Source organism: Astatotilapia calliptera, chromosome 18 (genome assembly GCF_900246225.1).
Source record: "Astatotilapia calliptera chromosome 18, fAstCal1.2, whole genome shotgun sequence".
Lineage (NCBI taxonomy): Eukaryota > Metazoa > Chordata > Actinopteri > Cichliformes > Cichlidae > Astatotilapia > Astatotilapia calliptera.
The window spans coordinates 19,310,196-19,326,820 of NC_039319.1; the positions used below are offsets into that span (position 1 = coordinate 19,310,196).

Below are 16,625 nucleotides of genomic sequence, written 5' to 3' on the forward strand. Positions count from 1 at the left end.
GTGCGTGTGTGTGTGTGCGCGTGTGTTTTAATGTGTCGTCTGTACATGTAAGTGTAGAATATGGCAATGAAGGGATTTATTTGTGTACCTTACTAAACTACAACTGATTTACAGTTAAAAAAAAAAACCCCAAACAAACAAAACAAAACACTGCAACATTCATATAAAAAAGGACTGCATGAGTCATGTCGTGATTTCATTTGACCCACACTTTGTACACTGCATGTCTTGTACCTCCACAGCAATTTCAAATAGATATATTCATTCCAGGCAGTGTGATTGTTTTCTGCTGTCTGCTGACACATTTGGTGACATTTTCTCATCACCAAAGTGTAACAGAAGTCAATTGTACCACAATTGATGTACTTATATGTTCAGTCGCTTGCTTTACTTCTTTTTTCTTTCCTTTTTTTTTTTTAGTTCATCTAATTTCTCCTCCTTCTTGTCATCCTGTCTCCTAAAAGACAATTTTGCTAGTAAACCCACTGACAAACACACTATGGTACATCTTAATCCACATGACTTGAATTTGAGTCACTATTATTACATTGTGCAGTGGAAATATATATGCTATTTACAATGCATACGAATCGCATGGGTACAATTAGGGTCCACTCAGTGTTTTTATGGCCTCAGAGTGAGGCAAATTTTCCTTTGTGTCTTTAAATTAAAACACCGAACTTGTCGAGGATAAATCTCCTGGTGTGCTTGTTACTTTCGGCGCCGTGCAAGCAAGGTGGATCAATTCCAGTGGCATCATATTGTAATTAATAGTGTCATCAGTGAAACATTGATCCTCTGAATAAAACGCTTGTCGTTTGAGTGACGATTGCCTGATTATTATTAGTTTTTGTTTCTTTGCTCTTTCTTTCATATATTGGGGTGTTTTCTATTGTGTAAGGATGTCCAGTCTTTGGCGCTTTCAAAGCACTGAAATCCGCAGGTCTATCAAAGACATGAGACATGCAGAATTTACAAGTCTTAAATTCATCAAACTGTTCAGCGTGGAGACGAGAACACGCTCGTCGTCCATTTTGGACAGCACTATCTCAATATGCGGAGCTTAATTCTCCTTTCTACACTGATGACTCAAAAATTACAGGGTCTGAGTGTGTCCGCCTCGTTTTTCTTTTTTTAGTTCCTCCATTTCACTCTCAGGTGCTGTGTTGTTGTTTGTTGGCGTCAGCATCATCGGCGACTGGAGTTATCTAACGGGCGTCCATTGCGCCTCAGATCCCTAGTAGCTAGATGAAGTGGGGGTCCGCGAGATGTTGCTAGAGTCCTTGGAGCTGGAGGCGAGTCCTGGTCCTCCATGAAGCTTTCAGGACTGCCTTCAGCATCGCCATCAGGTAGGCTTCCGCAGCTGGAGCCTGGCGACATTGTCTCCAAAAGATCATCCCTGGCTAAGCCCACTACTGTGTCCTGGTGCGGTTCACCCTGAGGGCCCCCCTCGTGGGCGGCAACCCCAACCAACAGCCCTGTGTCCCCATCAGTTGTGCTGCCAACATTCCTCCCACCATCCTGATCCTCGAGGAGGTTGGAGAGGAAACTGATGTACTTCATAGCGAGCCGCAGTATCTCGTTTTTACTCAGCTTCTTGTCGGGAGGGTGGGTGGGAATGAGTTTACGAAGCTCTGCAAATGCCCCATTTACATTCTGCTGCCGCCAACGTTCACGACTGTTTGTGAAGATGCGACGTACAATCTTTGGCTGGCCAGCTAGCAGAATGGAAAGAAGGAGAAAAAGACAAGAAAAGGGGAGAGTAATGAGACAAGGCACCAACACATTTGCAAAAAAACCAATGAAATGCAGAGCTGAAGCAGAAAATATGGTTTGTAAAACAATAAATCAACAGAAGCGCAAAAGTAAGAGTGGGAGAAGAAGCAGCAGGAGATGCACAACATTTATTTGCAAGAAAGTACAGGATGAAAATAACAAACTTCAACAAATTCTAAAGCAGTAACTTTTAAAATTGTCCTCCGTATATGGCCACAGATTTTTTTTAGCTGATGGATCAGATGTGTGCCATATGTGATACAAGTGAAATGGTTGGTGTGGCATGCCAATCTCCTTAAAGGTTGTCAGGGAGCATGTGTGCTCCCTATTTGACATTCTAAATATTTTTTATTTAGTTAGTCATAGTAAAATGCTTCACTGCAGGTAGTCACATCCTCTCACCCTTCAACAATGGTGTCTTCTAAGCTATTGTTGCCCTTGGAACACACCCAGTCTATCTTAATCCTTCAGCCCACTCTGCAGTAAAACCTTGGCATGGAGGCAGGAGCACCCCCATCCTCCACCCCTGTACATGGCAGTGAGTGGGCAGCAGTGGAAAGGATGTTTCAAATGAAATAAACCCCAAATCCGCCTGAAAAGGGTTTACTTTAATGGCATGCAGGTACATGTATTTGACATTCAGATTAGCATTTATTTAGCCCCGTGAATTATGATGCATTTATTCTTCATGGGTGAAGCCCTTTCTGAATTTTCCTTTGGCAAGGCATCTTCTGCGAGACTCAGATTAGGGACGGTATAGCTCCATGTCAGTGAATGAATGACAATGGTGATGGAGAAGGGACGTTTGGGGGGGGGACTAAACTGGCAGAAGGAGGACACGGCAGAAGTGCATCTTACCATACTTATAAAGATCTAAAATGCGCCTACCCTCGTCGAGTTCAACCTCATAAGGCGCCGGGCGGCGCTTTACCCTGTTGCTGGGGTACATGCTGTACTGCTCCGACTCTCCTCCGAGACTATGTCAACAGAAAGGAGACAAAAGGTGCACAGGTACATTAGGTCACATGAATTCCACTGTACACAGTTTCCTTCATTGCTTCTAAAAGATCTTAATGCTCTCCACTCATTGCAGCAGGACACACACACACACAAACACACACACATCTGTCACATATGCACATGCTCAATAATGTAAACATAACGTAACCTCAGTAATACAAAAAGCATCTTGTCCCCTATCCTTTTACAGAAAGGCATAATTGTGTCTAATAACCATCAAACTTTCTATGTGCATTCATGAAACTGTATGTTTTTTGTTTTGATTCCCCCCCCCTTCCTTCAGCCTTTACCTGTTGATGGCGGCGAGAGGCTGTGCCAGGTTGTAGAGCATCGCCCGCGCTGGGACAGGGAACGCGTTTGGGCTCAGTTGGACCATTCGAGCGTCGTCTCGTTGCGGCGGCGGCAGCGGCAGCGGTGGAGGTCTGCGAAGTTCCGTGATCGGCACCAAATGGCTCTCAGTCCTCTGTTGCACCGCTTTTATAGCGTCCCTCCTGGAGAGCTCGATCACCGGCACTTCCCTTTTCAGGTCAAGGGCGTTGTGAGAGGCAGTTTCCTTGGCAACGCCGTTGATGATGATGCTGATGCTGGTCCCGTTGTTCGAGTTCTGCAGAGGAACGTCATCCGTCTCCTCAACCCCCTTGAAGCTCCCTCCCCTCTCCTCCTCCTCCTCATCCTCCTCTTCTTCCTCCTCCCCCTCCTCTCTCCTCGGCTCCCCGTCCTCCTTGCATCCGTTCTGTCTGGAGATGATGGCGGAGTCCTCCTGTTTATTAGGACCGGACCCTGCATCGGGACTTTCGGGACAAAGCTCCTGTTGCCGCTTTTCCATCATTTTTATGCCGTCACCACTCGCTAGAGTCCACTACGTCCTAAATGAGATTTCCCTCGATTAATCCATAGTTCAGTGCATCGTTTGTGGCAAAATGTCAGATATAACCACGCATTTGCTGTCCACGCAAGCCTAAAGAAAATTAACAATAAAACATCATCACCGAGCTATTATCCTGGCTCGTATCCTTATTCAAAGTACTGTTCTTAAACTGTAAATGATATGAATACTGTAAAGCTTAAATTAGCAAATTGAATGAGCAATTAGATGACCCCCCCCCTCAGGTGACACATTTTATTCGACATTTTTCAAACTGAATAAGAAAAGGCCAAAGATTTTCCTGCGATATTGTTCCATGACAAAGAAATAACTCGGCACTCTATGACCATCACATTCAAACATCTCGCAGTTTTCCAGGATCAAACCATTATTTCTCAAACTATCCAAGGTGAGAGTGTTTTCAAGCTAAATAGAAACACGATGAATTCTTTTCAGGGCTCACTGGATTTTATTTTGTTTGAAATTTCCACGGTTGATTATTTTGTCACCATTTAATTTACAGCTGCAGGTGTAACCCGTTATTGTATTTATTTTATTAGGAGTCTTGTCTGCTCCTGTTTGTTTTATTGCTATTATGAAGCTCTTATCAAACGCTTGCATGGCCTTCACTGCTACAGTTAAGGCGTTACGCCTATATCTTACAGGGACGTTAGATGTCCGCGTTAATTATAAGATCGGAAATTAGAAGCATCATTTTCGCTACTGTTAAATGTAAAACTATCGTGGAGGAAAGCTGTGGATGCGAGGACTAAAAGGAAGGTTGATAATGACCACTATTCGTCGAAGTTAAAAAAATAAGAAAAATAAAAATCCACCTTTCTGCTTTTCCTTCCTCCCCTTGCAAATGAAAAATAATAGTCCAAAAAATGCTCGAACGTGATCGTTTTCACGCGCAAAGAATTAATAGCAGGTTGTCTAATTTTTTTTTTTTTGCTTTATCGAGGGTAAGGCCATATTAGTGCTGGTGTTAACACCGAAAATCAGGAGTTTCCCACAATGACCAGTTTCAGGTGTTTCAGACGTAACTCATTTGATAAATTTCCTGGAAATGTTTTTCCTTTTAAACGAACGGCAGACGGAGAATTAAAAAAGAAAACGCACCATAATTTCTGGGAATTCTCCAGCAGGCCTCGCATCCGTTATTTCATGCCGTAGACTCCAACCATCCGATCGGACAATAGCAGAAAATATAGGCTAAAAATGTCGCTCATTACAGCAATAAAACCAAGACGAACGCGCTCAAATTACCGCGTACAGAGCGAAAAATGCGCTGGTTTAAATGAAGAGATGTGTTTTGGGGGGGACTTACCGTTCCAGCCGTGTTGTTGATGTTACTGTGTAAGTGGAGCCATTTTGTGAGTGGGTCATCCATGTCTGAGGTTTTTCTTTTTTTTTTCTCTCTCTACCAGTTGTGGAGTAGTGTGTGTATGTGTGTGCGTGTGCATATGTGTGTATGCGTATGTGTGTAGCTGAGTTATTCCTCGCCGCATCCAGTGCGCTCCCTCAGTATGGGGAGCGGAACACAGGCCGCAATGTGGCCGAGTGAGATAAGCGCACGGCAGCGGCCTCTTCATTCCCGATAAGCCCCTAAACCCATTATTTATGAAATGATTCATTATTATTTGGCTGTCGTGGGCTATATAGTCTTGTGGAGGGCAAAGCATTTAAAAAAAAAAAAAGCAAACAGGCACATCGCAACGGCCTGTATCAACGTGAGGTGGTGTAGTGTAGCCTGAGCTACAGTTGAGGTGTTTTAATTTTAATTTTTTAATTTTTTACGCAATAAACAAAAGCTCAGGTTAAGCTTTTGACCTATTTATATTTTCAACAAAGGTTTTTTTTTCCCGCTAAGCTCATTTATCCTGCAATAAGATAACTGATAATAACAGAGGGCCCTCTACCTTTTTTCTTTTTGTATTATTTATATTATTTTATTTTTTTGTTCAGTTTATTCTGCCCATTAATCCATATCCATTTCTGCGCCCCGAGGATGAATGCGCCACTGATACAATGGGCTGGTAAAAATGAGGTGGTCTAATCATTTTGACACTATTAATTGATATTTCTTTATCGATAAACACGTTCATAATAAAATGTGCTTTGTGTGTGTGTGTGTGTGTGTGTGTGTGTGTGTGTGTGTGTGTGTGTGTGTGTGTGTGTGTGTGTGTGTGTCATTGGAAATGTTGGGGATGGGGCCGGCGGTTCCCCCGGGTCCGTGGGGAGTCGTGGCTCGGGGAGATAAAAGCGGATCGGCTTCTGGTCACATCAGATAAACGAGCAGAGCATCAACGGTGACATGCTATCAGAGTACATTCAGTAGAGCATAAATGGTGGCAGGTACATCCTAATAACGGATTTTTAACACATTTCAAAACACTTTGCGAAAGTAGAAAATAAGCGCATTTAACCAAATGAGCAGGATGATTGAAGCTATAGATAGATAGATAGATAGATAGATAGATAGATAGATAGATAGATAGATAGATAGATAGATAGATAGATAGATAGATAGATAGATAGATAGATAGATAGATAGATAGATAGATAGATAGCGTTTCCATGGTGAATTAATGATTTAAAGATCGAACTCCACACTGAGTCACGACCCTATAGCAGGTCTGTTGAAGCAGAAGTCACGACCGTGATCCTACATCCTGTTCTGTGCCTGAAACAATTCCCTTTCATGTGCTTATTTTCATAATCTTCCGCTGAAACGTCACTCTTCTGCGTAAAAATGCGACAAACAGTCATTAATCGAGAAACTTAATTAATGCACGTGACTGGAAACTTTAAATAAAACATATAATACGCCATAACAGAGTAAGCATTTCTAAGTGTGCGATTTAGTTGTGGAATGAATGTGAATGATTAATTAATTTGTTAAATTAAAGGATAAACATTTCGACAAAATAAATCTCTATATTATTTTATTTAGAAGCAAAACGGCACCCGGTTCATAAAAGAGTACTTGATACAACACAAGCAAAATGAAGAGACCATACAGAGCCCCAGGGAAATATGATGCCCTGAAGAAAAAAACAAACAAACCCAAAATGAGATAATTTTTTTTTCTTTCTTTACACACCAGCTCAAGGGTCTATTGATCAAGCATGTGCCACACCCCTACAGATAATCAATTATTTGACCAATAAATAAATAAATAAATAAATAAATAAGCAACAGTACTTAAAAATATATATCTGTATACAATTTCAAATAAGTGACAAAATACAAATCCAATCACTAACCATTTGAGATCTCGTGCTCTGTGTGACATAAAGAGCAAAATGAATCACAAGAAAAATTCACGACAACTAAAAAAGAAGAAGAAAATAAATCATTTTACAAATTGAAATTGCATTAGGTTTGAATTTTTCTTAACTTTCAAATACATTAAACTTTTCTAACTTGCCTACTCTGTGTACGGTTGGATTTGTATGTAATGTGCTTTAGTTTCTATTGCAATCCTTTGTGATGTCACATAATTAAACGTTGATTTGCACTATGAGAAAAGAAGCCCTCACCCTGTTTTTCCATCTACGCATTTGCAAGTGTGCTGCACTGACTACAGCACGTCTACCATTTGTTGCAGTCAGTCCGCAGTGTTTGTAGCAGTCAGTTACTCTGCGTGTCTCCAGGAGAAGTGGCTGTGTGCCATGCCTGTCCTGTCAATCAGCGCTGATTGCGTCGGGCGGGCATGATTCGAAGGGAAGCAGTGCTTTCCCTGGTCATGAGGCGCGTCACCTGGTCTAAAGTGAGTCCGGCCACTGCTTCTCCATTCACCTGCAGAATTTCGTCACCGATGCCAAGGAGGCCTACGTACGGGCCTTCTCCGCTGCCATCACCCACTTTTTCAACATATACACCTGCACAAAGGAGAAAAAAGAGAAGAGAAGAAAGATGAATAGAAAGAAATGAGTTAGAAGTAAATGTGTCTTTGGGTTCATAGAATTTCTACTCTTTTTATTATTACAAAAAATGAAATTGAAAATGTAAAAACATACCTGTGTCTGGTCGACCTTTGCCCCTTGAAATAACAAAACCATAAGGACCGTTTGGGGGTTTGATGAGCTCCAGGAGGATACTCCCATCAGGGAAAGCCTGAGTGGCCCGGCCCACCGGACGTGCGATTCTAGAGGGAAGTACATCTTCAACGCTCAAGGCCCTGTGAAGCTCAAGCTGAGGGCTGTCAGGGCTGAGGAAGCAGAAATTCATTATTTCAATAAGAGTGTGAGAATTTATATAAGTCATCTTCATCACTCAGTTCTTCTGCTTGGTTTTGTTTGCCACAGTCACCTACCTGAGTGCCAGGCCGTATGGTATTTGCACCTCCCCAAGTATGGTTGAACGCTCTGTTCTTCTCTCTAAACTCTGCACAGAGGAGGCTTTACGCAGCTGGGCCAGTGGCAGCACCTAGTGGCAAATGAATGGCACTGTAATAAACTGATTTTATTTCTTTTCACCAAACCAGCTTCCAGAACCATAATATTTTGCCTTTATTACACCTATAAAAATATGGTCTGCTTGGCAGCACACACACACATACAAAAAAAGGATTAATTCCACTAGTGTATTCCTGAAACTGCAGAGAAGGCAGCAGACCTGTACAAAGTAGAAACTTTGGCTGGTCCACTGTTGAAATGAACTTTGTACAGGTATGTGAGGAAAATGACATTACTTTTTACCTTCTGCCTGTATGAGGTTAAATTTGTATACATTTATTGTGGCCAATCATGATGTTAAAAACATGAGATATAGGAGCGCAGCAGTCAACAACACAACAAAACATTTAGACCTCTTGCTCACCGTATTCAGCGTCTGCAGGGAGGGTGTCCTCTGTATGCGGATAGTGGGCTGCGGTCTCCGTGTTGGGCTTGGTGATGCTGAGCTCGCCCGGGGGGCAGTGGGTATACTGAGCTGTTCCATACTACTGGAGCGACCTCCTTTCACAAGCCTACCGACACTGTTCAGGCCAATGGAGGAAAAGAAGCGACGTAGGAAGAGCTTTGGACGCCCATCCAGCTTTCTGTAAAAAGAAAATTGTGATTTTTCTTTTAAATTAGACCTTAGCACAGACTTTAAATATATTGATCTAGACACTGTTGCATCACAGTGTGAACTACACACACACTGAGAATTGTTATTATGGACTGAGATTATTTTTAAGAGCTGTGAAAACAATTTTATAAGTGTCTTCCTTCTGTAAAGGATCGTAATGACTACAGCTATATACTGTATTACCAAAAGAGGGCAGGATTGCTCTGGTATTGAAAGAAGCTTTCTAACAACAAGAACAACAGCCTGTCTGCTGAATAGGGTTTTAATCTACTAACTGCTGCACAACAGTGTTGGTGGGGGCAAGGGATTTATTGTCTAAGCTATGGCAAGAACATTGTTATCTTGGCTTACCTAGACCCATCACAGTTTTCCTCCCACAGGGCCTCAGCTTTCAGATGTTCAGCCCTCAATAGCTCTGCTCTGAGGTCCTCAGCCCGAGACATACCCAGGCCACGTATTGCACGGCACTCTGAACCAGAACCAGAATCCCCACTTAAGCCTACAAAAGGAAAAGAGTACATAATTAAATGTCAGTATTATCCTGATCTTTGCTGAAAGTAAACTTCTAACTGCTCTTTTCCACACTACAACATTTATCTATTAGTGCACACAAGTAAAGTTTATAGGTAGCTACAGTTCACTTCAGAAACACAACCAAAAAGGCTTCTTTATACTTCCACTTGTCTGCAGTTCAGACAGACATATTGTACTTTTTCATCAACATTTATTAGGTAGTCAGAGTAACATTTACTTTGTAGCTCATGCCTTTTTCATTTCCTTCTCATTACTTTATTAAGGCTTCATTATAAAGTTAAATATCCCTAAGAATAGAAATTACTCAGAGTTAGTTTCTTGCTTAGTTGCAACATAGGACCATGACTACATTTAAAACATTAATGATAAACGAATAGTATGTGTAATCGTATAATGCTGCTTTATGTACATTACTGTTGCCACTCACCTGCACCATCTGGAGTGGCATCCCAGAGTTCAGAGGCTGGCAGGTCTGTGGCTAGTCTGGCTGGGGAGTACCTCAGAGTAGAGGGTCTGATGCAGGACACTGGGCTGCTACTAGCAGGCACCCCTGGGGTTAAAGATGCTGGAGACTCCCTCCTTGTGTCTGGAGAATCCAGCAGAGATTGAGCTCCACCCTCTCCTCCCTGATTTGAGGTCATCTGGAACTGAACCGTGGACTGACCAGCAGCAGAGCGATTTCTTGAGCTTGACTTGAGAGCTGACTTGATAGGCAATGCAGGGGTTGGTGACTCCCTTAGTCCACCAGATGCTTCAAGCAAAGGTGGCTCCAGAGAAATGGGGCTATCAGGTGCAAATGAAACAGCTCTGCTCAGGTTGACTCTGTTACGTGGATTTGAGTTACGCCGCTGAGCCCACGACGGGCCATAAGGGCCATGACCAGACTCTAACCGACTTTCTCCTTTCCTGCTCCTTCTCCTAAGTTTCCCAAACCCTGATGACTTCCATCCTGTACTAATTTCTCTATTTTCGCCCAAAACATAAGCGCCGGCGAAGGTGACAGTAAGAGGAGCTTTAGGACGAGTGCTTGCCTCCGCTTTGTTTGGTGACACCCAGCGAGGAGCCACTTTTCCTCTTGGGTCCTCAGGGTTACCAGGCTGCTGAGGCTCAGCGTGCTTTGGATCTGGTGGCGATGAAACTGGCTGAGGTTCTCTCACCACAGAACCACATGATTCACATTTCTTCACCAGCACTATTATCTCTTTAACCACTGTTGTAGTTTCACCAACAGCAGGCTCATCCTCTTGCTTCTGTGTAGGAGGCATAGAAACACTTCTGTGGTTTCTGTTCCTCTCTGAACCGCTGCTGCTGGAATCTATATTGCTGTCTTTACTCTTGAACCTGGGTGTCCCGGGCCTGCCACGCTGTCTCACTCTGTCCAAGTAGCGAGACTCTGCTTCTTTTTCTGATTCATCCTCAAAGCGTACACGGGTGGGTGAGCAACCGTACCTTCTGCTTCGACCTACTTGGTCGCTGGGTGAAGTGTCTCTCTGACTGGGGACAAGGAGGGGACCAGATGAGACTTGAGCTGGGAGCTCTTCTTTGGTTTGAACAGCTTTTTGTGCTGTTGTTGGACTGGGAGATTCAACTTGCTGTTTCCTCCTGTAAAAAATGACAGAGGTGTGGGTATTGGAGACAAGTTTAAAGCTCCAGATACTTTGTCGACTTCTCCATTTTTATGTTATTAGTTTATCAAAGTCAAATGTGAAAAATGTAGGAAAGCTGAATCCATCATCTCGGTATCAGATGGTAGCAAACATACGACTCAATAACATGTGCACCACTGGGCACATAATATCAAAATATAAGGTGCTAAAATGACATTTACATAAACTGTAATAAGACATACTGTATGTGTTACAACTTTGTCTGTCTCAGGCACCAATGACCAGGTTAGTGAAGCAGTCAGGAATGTAGGGTATATTGCAAATTCTCCTAATCCTAATTTAAGTGAAAACTTCCTGCTGATTTAAAGGGATTTCTGAAACAAAACTACACAAAGTACACACTATTACATAAAAAGAATAAAAGCAAACATTTTCAAAACATTGTCAGCTTTGCTTATGTAATTACAAAGCAAAAGTCAAGTTCTAAAGCTTTAACTTGTTTTCGGTTATGCAACATTAGCTTTGCAGGAAAGGGGCAAGTGCAAAAGAAGGATAGACAAAGCACAGAAGAAGTGTTGGGAGGGAGACGTAAGGATGGGAGCAAAGTGATAAACAAACATAAGAAGTGCATAAACAGGGAAAAAAGAAGAAGCAGACACGCTCAAAGTGGGACTTTCACAGTCTCTAACCTCAATCCCACAAGCTCACACAGGCCTTTTAAGTTAACTTACACGGTGGATCTTTGATCAGAATGGGAGCGTCTGCTGGGGCGATCGGCTTTGATGTGATTGGAGCGAGCCTTGAGTCTTGCTCGCTCCAGAAGAAGCTTGGCCTGCTCGTGTCTTGGGCTTAGAGGTAGTTCATCGCTGATTACAAGAAGTGACCTGAGGAGCAATGGGAAGAGAGACAGAGAGTGGAAATTAGTACCGAACAGCAGGGAAATGGATAGAGTTTAACTCGCTAATGAGACAATCTGCCAGCATCTGTCTGAGAATGCTGGATTTTTGATAAAGTGTTCAAATTTTCAAAGCTTATTCTGTGCTGACACATATCCAGAGACATCATATTTCCCCAAAGATTGACTTAACATGGAGCCCAGCAAGCTGCGTCTTCCTAAGCTGTCTTATGTAATATCAGATAAAAAGACTGGGGCGTGGCTCTAGTGGTCAGCAGCAAAGGGGAATGTCATCCATCCATTTATCCATTCATCCATCCATCTTTATGCCCAGCAGCTAAGCTGCTCTGCATTGTGCTTCATCGTCTGTACTTCTCTTTATCCCCTGGCCCAGTGATAAAGATAGCATGATACACCAGCCACGTGGATTATCTTTGTAATCTTTGTAAGTGTGATTCATTCTCTCCTGTGTGACAAGATGAGAACATATTGTCTTTCACCAGATTACAGTTTGTTGTGTCACCACAGTATTCAAACACCAGAAAAAAGAAATCAACAAAGTTGGATCCTGTCTTTAAATATCATATGTAACTCTTTATTCTACAGTTTATAACCATGTTCAAAATAACAACCTTTACTAAAAGGATGGCTTCCAAAATTGTGCAACTGGTGAAAAAAGATAACAGTGTGCCAGGTCGACAAGTGTCGAGCGAGTATCAAACATTACACATATTTGATACTCGCTCAGTATCGCCAGTGCACTGCTTTTGACAATACTCGACATCATCTCTTCCCTGTGATTAAACCTGATTATCAAAGTGTTTGTTTGGATTGTGCACCACGCATAGTTGCCTCATTGGGTAGATTTTCTCAAGTGCAGCTGTAAAAGTGAAATTTATGAGGAGAGGATATAAATAGTCCAAAGAGATTATCTGTCACTACCCTTGCCAGGAACTACATTGCTCACCTTAAATAGGGTTCAAGTTCCTGGGCCAGAATGGCTGAGTCTGAGGCGTCCAAAACAGGATGGGCACCTGCAACTGGTATAAAAAAGGAAAAAGATATGAGCATATATAAAAGTGCAGTCAAAATTTCTTCCAGATGAAAGAAGGATTTCTTGTCTTTGTCTCTTCCTTCACCCAGACATAATGTGCTACAGCGCATTAAATTATTGTTTAATGTTCCATTTTTTTAGGACTTGCCTTGCGGCAAACACAACTGCAGAGAGAGCAGTCAGCCATGACGTGACCAACAAGGACATTTGGGTATCAAAGAAATTGGGACTTGCTATGATCAAAAGGATTTTCATAAACCTTATAACATTAGGTTCAGATTACACTCAGTGGCAGTCTCGGAGGTCATCCCTAACTCATCTTTAATCTCGGACAAAAAACCCCCCAAAACAAAACAAAACACACACACGCACACATACACACACACACATACACAGATTATGTAACTGCTGAAGGATAAAAGCAGATTTCCCAGAGACAAGAGGGCAAAATCATCTCATCATCACGAACTTGCACCTGCATCTCCCGTACTGGGCATTGAAACTGAGATCTGTGCAATACCACATGATCATTGCATGGGAAAAAATATCATCTGTCATCCTACAGACATACAAAGACATCCATTAGCGCGCCGGCAGAGATAAAAAAGACAGGGACACTTCCCCCACTGCTCTATTAATAGTAACACCCGTATGCACATCTGCACATCTGACATCTGTTCAGCACTGGGAACCAGCCAGGTTACATTCTGCGTTTCAATACAACATTGTAGGTAGGCAGACTACAGCTGAATGGGGCACTTTAAATGGCTGCAACAGATGGAAATCATTCTAAGCAGACAATGTGCATAAATTATTGACAATTTTCCAGCTTTAGAAGGTTGTTAGGGGGAAAAAATCAAATGCAAAATTTAACCTTTTCTGTCCTCATCCAAAATGCTAACACGCCACAGGAGCTGATCCAGCTCATAACATTTGACTACACTTCATGAGGAAGCTAAAGTAATAGAGAAAAAAATATGACTAAGTCACAGCCTTTTATTGAAACTATATCAAGTATTGTTGTCATAAATATAGCAGCATGTGTTTTGTTGTCTTTTTTTAAATAAAGGCACGCTACTAAAAATGCTATTATTGTATAGCATAATAATACTGCAAAAGTAAAGTTATGTATTTCATGCCATGGCCAGGAGTTTCAAAACACTCTACAGCTTATTTATCAGTAAAGCATTACTAAACCCCTTCTCAGATGGCTCCATGCATTACTTTTTCGCTTTCTCTATTATTTTCCTTAATAGACCTACCGTTATAATCCACTCTGTACGTCGTTTCTTCATAATAGCCAGTGATTTCTCCTTCTTGCAGTTCTCTCACTTCCCTGTAGTGTTGTTGTCTTTCCCTTAACTTTGCATAGGCCCTCTCCTTCACCCTCAGTTTATCATCAGCGCAAAGGATTCCACTTTGTGAAGACATGCTCTCCGAGCTGTCTGAACTGCACAGTCCTTTATTGGGATCAGTCACATCTGTCTCCCTCTGCTCATACTTGTCCAGGTACCACTCCACACTACCAGAGTTTTGGATTTCAGAAGACACATCATAGTCATTCTCCAGACCTCCCACATCATTCTTGTTGCCTGCTTCAGCCAGTTTAGGCTTTCTCTGAGGCTCTGCTACTGCCTCTGTCCGAGTGTAGTCCTTTAGTGGTAATGTGGGGGGTGTATTGTGAGGGTCAACCCCATTGAGAAGCAACGTTTCTGGGCGTGCTACTCTCCAGAAGCCCTTTGGAGGGGCCCAGTGTCTTGCTGAAGGAGAAGAAGTGGAGGAAGTAAAGGACGATGCTGTAGAAGCAGAGATGTTGGAGGAGAGCACAGGTGGTGGTGGAAGAGGAGGAGGGGAAGCGGATGGGCCATCCTTGCTAGTGCTTGGGTTGTCAGACGGAAGACTCTCCAGACTGGTGCCCTCTCCAAGCCCACAAGGCTGACCCGTTGGATGACTGACCTGTCCATCATTCTTTTCTGACTGCTCCTCTTCCACTTCCTCCCCCTGCTGTACAATTTGTGCTTCAGCGGGAGGACTGTGGATCTCCAGCCTGACTTGTACCTCTACCTCCTCCTCTTCATCACTGCTGCTTAAGTCCTTTGCACCACCTGATCGCCAGGAGGGAGCAGGCAGAAACAGCTGGCCTTTCACTTTGGGTCTCTGTCTAAGGAGGACTTCAGATGAAATGTGCCCCGCTGGGTTGCTCACCAACACCTCCGTGTCAAATCTTCCTCTGTCTTTCTCCCTGTCTCTTCCCCTTGTTCTTCTCTGCGTGATCGACTTCACCTTGGTCTGCAGGGCGTGGACAGCTGAACTTTGAGCAGGGGGAGGAAGAGAAGCATTCAAAGTGGTGGTGGGTGCTGGGAAAACAGGCTCAGGAACAGGACCTGTAATGAGTCCCCAGTTTATGGGAAGCCCAGTGGGCAAAGGGGAACCGGATTTTGATTGGATATTATCAGCAGCTTTCTCTTCCTCCATTGGCTAGTCATGTACAAGAAATTCCAAAGAGATTCTGAAAATAAAGAACAAGAAAGATAAAAACCTTTCCTATTCAGGGTATTCTACATCTCTGTTACCAGATACTTTTTTCCTGTGTGCCGGGTAAGGAGATATGTAATGTGGACTCTGTCACGTTGCCTTATCCAGTGATTACTTTGCAGGGCACAGGATAATCCTTTGGAATCAGAATAAGCAACTGCTGCCTGCAACTGAGACCCTACAGGGAATAAGCAGTATTATATGTTTATGTTTGGTTGTATATATCAGAAATAATCAACCATGTTTTTCCCTGTTTGCCATTCATTAATAGAAAAACTGGAGGAAAAATCAGCTAAAGTATTTAAAATTCATTATTTACCCATAAGAAATACGCACAACAGCAGTTTTCTACAGGCTACTGTTGGTAATTATGTAAACCGCCTCCATAAAAGCAATTTTAACTCATTATTATCATTAACAAAGTAGCTTCTCATCACATTAAGAGACAGGCTGGTTTCGCTATTAGAAGGCTAACAAACATTTTTTAATGTACCTGCACTTTTGCTGAACACGGCGTACTTTGACATGCAATCCCAGCGTCGATGGTCACGAGAAAGTTGCCATAAATTCTTGGGCAACCGCACAAATTAAAGTTGCCCTCCATAATAAAAAGCTGCGCCAAGCGTGCAGTTATTGCAGCGCGCATCCTCGCTTCACCAACAGGCGAGACGAGCGACGTCCCCGTGGATGAAATAACAATGATAATAACAAGATTTCCAAACGTTTCTCCAGATTTTGAGGTTATGTTTTCACTCTCCCTCTTTCTCTGTCGCTCTACGTAGCTCCGAGCGGTGTCAGGCGCGTCAGCGGTCTCTCAATCGTGCCTGGTCTGATAATCCCCTCAGAAATCAGTGGGATTAAACAAAAATGGAATAAAAAAAATGCCTGCTTTAATTTCGCTCTTGCCTCATGAGTGGAGCTCGAGTAGAGCTCTGTGTTGCGCAAGTGCACACACACCGATTCCCTCCCCGCTGTAAAAAAAAAAAAAAAAGAAAAAAGAAAAAAAAAGAATAAACCAATGAAAAAGAGAAAACATTTCTAGTAAAATGGCTTGGTGACCTCTCGCCCAAATGAGATATCCCAGACACTTTTCACTCTTTATTTCGGTGGCTCTGGTTGCAAGGAAGTGGGGTAGGCTCTGCTGCGTTTTAGGGAGCACGGGTCTAATTTTGTCTCGAAAAACAAAAGTCAGCTGATTCTTATTTGTCAATACAGCTCCCTCCCTCCATCTTAATCTGTCCGAGCTCCCCCCTTCTCTTC

The 16,625-nt window shown here is 42.7% G+C and overlaps 2 protein-coding genes across 4 annotated transcripts; both read right to left on the minus strand.

The window, feature by feature from the left end:
* Positions 1-405: 405 nt before the first annotated feature.
* tal1 (T-cell acute lymphocytic leukemia 1) lies at positions 406-5,056 on the minus strand. 3 transcript variants are annotated; one of them, XM_026148767.1, is made up of 4 exons: positions 4,784-5,056; positions 3,087-3,662; positions 2,635-2,753; positions 406-1,718 (listed from the first exon to the last, which is right to left on the minus strand). In XM_026148767.1, the coding sequence occupies exons 2-4, from the start codon at positions 3,623-3,625 to the stop codon at positions 1,189-1,191; spliced, it is 1,188 nt and encodes a 395-aa protein (XP_026004552.1). In that variant the 5' UTR covers positions 3,626-3,662; positions 4,784-5,056; the 3' UTR covers positions 406-1,188. The 3 variants fall into 3 exon arrangements, with proteins under 3 accessions (XP_026004552.1, XP_026004553.1, XP_026004551.1); XM_026148768.1 differs by having other exon boundaries at positions 2,665-2,753; positions 4,992-5,054; XM_026148766.1 differs by having other exon boundaries at positions 4,992-5,054.
* Positions 5,057-6,592: 1,536 nt separating this feature from the next.
* On the minus strand, positions 6,593-16,317 carry LOC113010006 (uncharacterized). The gene is made up of 10 exons (XM_026148761.1): positions 15,859-16,317; positions 14,093-15,339; positions 12,744-12,816; positions 11,613-11,765; positions 9,702-10,876; positions 9,092-9,239; positions 8,489-8,708; positions 7,983-8,095; positions 7,687-7,877; positions 6,593-7,548 (listed from the first exon to the last, which is right to left on the minus strand). The coding sequence occupies exons 2-10, from the start codon at positions 15,303-15,305 to the stop codon at positions 7,355-7,357; spliced, it is 3,480 nt and encodes a 1,159-aa protein (XP_026004546.1). The 5' UTR covers positions 15,306-15,339; positions 15,859-16,317; the 3' UTR covers positions 6,593-7,354.
* Positions 16,318-16,625: the final 308 nt, after the last annotated feature.

Coding starts and splice junctions, on each gene's coding strand:
- tal1 (XM_026148767.1), bottom strand. CDS start 3,625: ATGATGGAAAAGCGGCAACAGGAGCTTTGTCCCGAAAGTCCCGATGCA. Junction 2,754..3,086: donor CCTCTCGCCGCCATCAACAG/GTAAAGGCTGAA, acceptor CTGTTGACATAG/TCTCGGAGGAGAGTCGGAGC. Junction 1,719..2,634: donor TTTAGATCTTTATAAGTATG/GTAAGATGCACT, acceptor CCATTCTGCTAG/CTGGCCAGCCAAAGATTGTA.
- LOC113010006 (XM_026148761.1), bottom strand. CDS start 15,305: ATGGAGGAAGAGAAAGCTGCTGATAATATCCAATCAAAATCCGGTTCC. Junction 12,817..14,092: donor GTACAGAGTGGATTATAACG/GTAGGTCTATTA, acceptor TTTTTATACCAG/TTGCAGGTGCCCATCCTGTT. Junction 8,709..9,091: donor GAAAACTGTGATGGGTCTAG/GTAAGCCAAGAT, acceptor TTCTTTTTACAG/AAAGCTGGATGGGCGTCCAA.